This window comes from Lupinus angustifolius, unplaced genomic scaffold (genome assembly GCF_001865875.1).
Source record: "Lupinus angustifolius cultivar Tanjil unplaced genomic scaffold, LupAngTanjil_v1.0 Scaffold_400, whole genome shotgun sequence".
Taxonomy (NCBI): domain Eukaryota; kingdom Viridiplantae; phylum Streptophyta; class Magnoliopsida; order Fabales; family Fabaceae; genus Lupinus; species Lupinus angustifolius.
In genome coordinates, this window is record NW_017727811.1 from 231,202 (window position 1) to 236,504 (window position 5,303).

Consider the following 5,303-nt stretch of genomic DNA (forward strand, 5'->3'; position numbering starts at 1 on the left):
ATTCTATTGAACATGGCTGGAAATTCTTCAAACTTTGACTGCCTAAGCTAGGATTTCGCCTGAATCCATCTCTAAAAGCTCCACTACTTTACAACATGCAAGATCACGATTTTTGGCCTTCAAATGGTCTTGTTTTTTCATATGCAAGCATTTCTTCTTCTCCTTTCTTTGTAAACTTGTTGAAGCACATCAATTGATTGATGAAGCACATAAAAAAAATCTTACAGAGACTGAGGCTAAGGCGCATGCAGCAGAAACTTTGCAAGCAGAGGCAAAAACACCCTCACAATGAACAACTTATACTCCTCCTTCATTGGCAAGAGAGACTCATTGATGCTGCTGCCAAGAATCTCAAGAAGTGGGGGAATTGAAGTGCAGGAAGTCGTCAAAACAATAATTAAGCTCTGATACCATGCTAAAATGGTAGGACCTATGGACGAGAGAGATATTTTTGGTGAACAAGAATGAATGAGAAATGTTATTGAAGAATTAAATTTTACAACGTTGCATTGAATCATCTATCTAAAGGGAAGAAAACACTAACTATCCTAATTATTTAACCGATTTTCATTTAAAATAAAAAACATAATATGAAAGTGACTTAATTTTCATTTAGAATCTAGTCTTTAGTCATGTCGGCTTAATTTAGCTCCTTGCTTGTGGAAGTGTCAAGGTATACGGAGCATATCTTTTGCAGAAGGGATTCCCCTAGAGATTCCAATACTGTATGAGATTAAGACATGTGACAAAAAAATTATTTAACGATTATGATTGAATATTATTTTCTAATAAAAAATAAATAAGAAATCTTTAAAAAATATCATCCACATATTCCAGTACTATAGAGAAGTTGAACTCTATCTTTTGTCCCCACAATTTTTGTCACTCCATGTGTCATGAATTGTGGTTGACCAAAAAAATATATTTAATAATCATGTTTTTAACTTAAATAATTTTTTCCAACCAATCATATCTTATGACACATAAAGTAACACCTCGAATGTATCATTAATAGGTGGCACAAGCATCATCTTTGGAATCAAATAAGCATGAGGACCCTTCTCAGGCTTATGTCCAAAGTCAGTTTCAAATCATGGTGGATGGCTGAGTTTCAAACTATGATAGATGGCTAGCTAGCAACATTCATTTTATTTTATTTTAATTCCCAGTTTACGAGAATTATGTTACTACACTTAGACCAATACTACGTAGTATCATGTATTGGGTAGTCCTTTTAATTTCCAGTTTATGTTATGAGATTATCTTATCATTTTATGTGTAGTATCAAAGAATTCCCTCTTTTTGTTGAGTTGGCCATATCATTTACTTAAACTTCTACATGGTATCAAATTCAAGAAACTTAATGATGCTTCTAAATGGGGTAAAATGGAAGAAACTTAGAAACTATAAAGCACTGACACATGAGATGTAAAATTCAGTTTATGGCTTACAATCTGACAAACTATGAAGATAGGGTCAATGTAGGATTTGTTCTTTTAGAATCATAAAAGTAAAGATAAACCACTGCATGCACTTGAATGAGCTAAATGATGCTGAATATTATTGACTCATAAAAACTGCAGTAACTAATGCAAATTGGCATTTCTGAGAGACTCAAATTTGTCTTGAGCGCAACTCCTACAATTAAACCAAAATTGCACCCCCACCATTATGCAGCAAAAACAACAAAAGCTGCATGATTGGTCTCTACAAATGCAGCAAAATTCATTCTCTCTATTTTTTTGTTTATCACTAAAAATATAAAAGAAAACTATAGAGATTAAAATCTGGCTCTAATTCATTTCTTTGAACGTCTCCGCTTGTATACTGAAAAAACCTCAGGCCTGCCTTCCTTCCTCTTGATTGATTCAGCCACCACTTTTCTGGGAACTTCTTCAATAGCATCCTCGCTAGAAGTCACATTGGGCTTCGGTTCATCTTCTGAAGATTTCTCAGTTGTCATTTCTTGTTCTGGAGCTTTTTCTGTGGTTATCTGGAGAAGTTCCATGGGTGTAGCTGCAGGATCAAGCTCCAAGCAACCACTAGGAGCATTACGACCTTCTTGACCGGTAAGCAAGTATGAAGGTACCTGGTGTGAGAAACGAAACATCTCAGCCTTTGGAATATTCCTGACTTTTCCTGGATCTGCATTCTGGTGGAACACAGTCTTGAAACCTCCAACTTTTACAAGTGGAGCAACATTTACACCTCTTTCGTCGCTGTAGTCATCAAGCACTTCCACCATGTCATACTTATGTATGATTTTATCTGTAGTAAATTCATTCCATTCAACAGACCAGTTTCGATACAAAGCCCAAACATCACCCTTCTTAGGATATATATGTATAAGCCCTCTTGGACCTTTAGTCCACTTGACCCTGTGCGAAAAGGAATTGAGAGTGGTAGAAATTTCACGCTTGCCAATTCGTAAATCCCCAACAGCCTTGGCGAAGCCAGCACTGACCCACTTAATTGGGGCCAATTCATCATTGGTCTTAGAGCTAAGCCAACCAATCCTCATATTGAAAGGCTTTTTTGAAACCACACAGTTGATTAAAGCATAGAAGCGTGGCATGCCATCATCATCATCATAAGTAGCCCAAACTTCATTCTCCCGAAAGGCGTTTTCGATACGGTCTCCATCAAAATCATGGAAATCTGGGTCTGGAACACTCATGGTGAGAGACTCAGTTACTTCTGAGTCAGCAGAGAAACACTTATTGCCTATGATCTCAGAATCAACAATTTCTGGGGCAGCATGTTTTACCCCACTTATAGCCCTCTCTCTGTTCTTCTTTCTGACTTCTGAATTAGTATTCTTTGGTTTTTCTAAATTCTTTGATACAGAAGAATTAATCCACTCATCAAGCTTTTTACGAATGTCCTTTCGAGCCATATCCATCAACATGGTCTTCATTTGCAGTTGTGATGCTTCCCTAGCACCATTCCGTTTGTAATTTCCAGCAGCATTAGCCCTTCCTCTATTATCCAAATTATCCTTTTGAGACCCGAATTCATTAGGCAATCTTATTCCTCCATTTTGATATGCAATTTTGGTTTCCCTCTCTCTTCCATCACCATGTACTTGATTTTCATTTGTGCGCCTTATTTTTCTTGAACTATCTCCTACGAAAGCAGACGTAGAGAAATGACCTGATGCAAGTGATGAGTTGACTGCATACATTGGGGTCCTTCCGGAAGCATTGCAATTTCTTTCAGTTCTGGTTGAGTTGAAGTTATGTTGCTTCACCTGAGAAATTCTTGACGTGGACGAACCATTTCTGTATACAGATGGGGGTGGTACCTCATGAGCCATAAATTGCTGATGGCAGCTCGGGCAGAGAAGTTCACATTTGATATAACGAGTATAGTACTCAAATTGTGTCTTGCAGGAAGTGCACCTGGTCCAAAATGTCTGTTTCAATGTCGCAGGAGCTACTGGAATAGGGATGGGATGAGGACCATTCTTATGATCTTTATCCTTGCTGTTAGCAATATTTAATATATTATTATTACAGAAACCATTTTGACGAGCTGGTACAGAAGGTTTCCTAACTTGAATTTCTTCATATCTACCCTGTGAATTTCGGTTTTGGTCATAGATGACTTTCTTGTCTTTATCAGATAATAAACTCCATGCCTGTGTGATTAATTTAAATGCTTCAATTGCGCCTACGGATTTATTTTTATCTGGGTGCAGCATAAGTGCCAGTTTCCGATAACAAATTCGAATCGTTGCGTCATCAGCCAAGGGTTGCACGCCAAGAACCCCGTACCAATCAACTTGTCCATTAACTCTTCTTTCAGCAGAGATATTCACCGCAATGGCTGCCAGCAATTGAGAAATCCCAACAAGATTGGGATCCAATTTTCGGGCCTTCAATGCGAATATCCTTGCCCCGCCATAGTCCTTCTTTAAAAGCTTCTCTTCTGCAATCTCTTTGGCCTTTAAAGCATCGTCTTTATTACATTCCATGCTTGCCAGTTTGTTTCTCCAAATGGCCACTAATTACTCTTCTTTATTGCTTTCTTTACCAGCATAATATCAATGACGAGAGAGGACTTGATTAAGCCCTACAAATAATAAAAAAATCATAACTACATTAAGAACAGCAGAAAGAAAAAAGATCAAACTGATAACAATATAATGGAATTGTAATAAAATATCAGCAATAATGATAACCGGTTAACGAATAACGGAATTCTCTCTAGGGCTTATTTCAATCCAATAATTTAATTCCCAATGTTTTGCCTAAATAATCAAGTAAATGCAAATTCAATGTAAGTATTCACGTACCGAAATTCCAAAACAAGCATAACCATATCATGATAGGTTTCCAAAACATTTTCACCTTCCCAACTCCATACCATCTTCCGCAATCACAATCCAGGGACCAACTAAACCCTTACTGATTATAAAAAAGAAAATAATTGCAAAGAATACATGAAACATTACATAATTTCAGAATATATAACAGAACAAACAGCAGTTTCATTGCTTCTCAATATTAGCAAAATAAACCAAAGAATGCTTCTCTCATATGTAAATTCTCGCTCACACAGCTCTTCGAATGAACAAATCTAGCAAACAACAAATGAGGAACCAAATTCAGAATTCAAATTCTAAAAACATAAACTATCATCTCTCATGCAGCCCTTCTGATGAACAAAGAACAATGACAAGATATTAACCATTAACAAACTATACAATAAATAAATAAATACTACTGTCATAGAAAACATAAATCATTGCTCATGAAGCCCTTCAAATGAACAATCAACAATCCAACATAAGAAGAAACCAAATTCAATACTTTCATGTTTCAATCAAGATCACTAAACACATAATAAAACTAAGATTATAAATTTTCCACAACAATGCAGTTACATTTGTTGGTGACTGAGAATCATCCAAACAAACCACATCATCGTCATGATCATAGAACACATTTCTGGTTCCGTTACAATCAAAAGAACATTTCAAAACAAAAAAAATCGTCCAAAAGAAAGACAAAATCAAAATCCTTTTCATTTGCATTTTTTTTCAAAAACAGAACTATAGAATCAACTACTGCAACTACAGATTACAACAACAATAAAATAATAATAAAATAAATCACAGAATGTAAAACCATGCATTGGTTCAAATTAAAAGGAAACAAGGCCTAACCTCAATGAAGGGGGTGCAAGAAATTTGAGTTGAAGAAGCTGTTTGTGATTTCCTGAATGATTTGGAATTCAGGGAAATTGGGGTTATGATCAAAGTTTCAAAGCTTACATTTTTTGCCAAAATGTTGAGATTT

General features: G+C 36.0%; 1 protein-coding gene across 1 annotated transcript; it reads right to left on the reverse strand.

Moving 5' to 3' along the window:
- Window positions 1–1,581: 1,581 nt before the first annotated feature.
- Window positions 1,582–5,303, reverse strand: LOC109341192. Its single transcript, XM_019579037.1, has 2 exons — window positions 5,171–5,303; window positions 1,582–4,074 (listed from the first exon to the last, which is right to left on the reverse strand). Exon 2 carries the CDS (start codon window positions 3,974–3,976, stop codon window positions 1,799–1,801), a length of 2,178 nt encoding a protein of 725 aa, XP_019434582.1. The 5' UTR covers window positions 3,977–4,074; window positions 5,171–5,303; the 3' UTR covers window positions 1,582–1,798.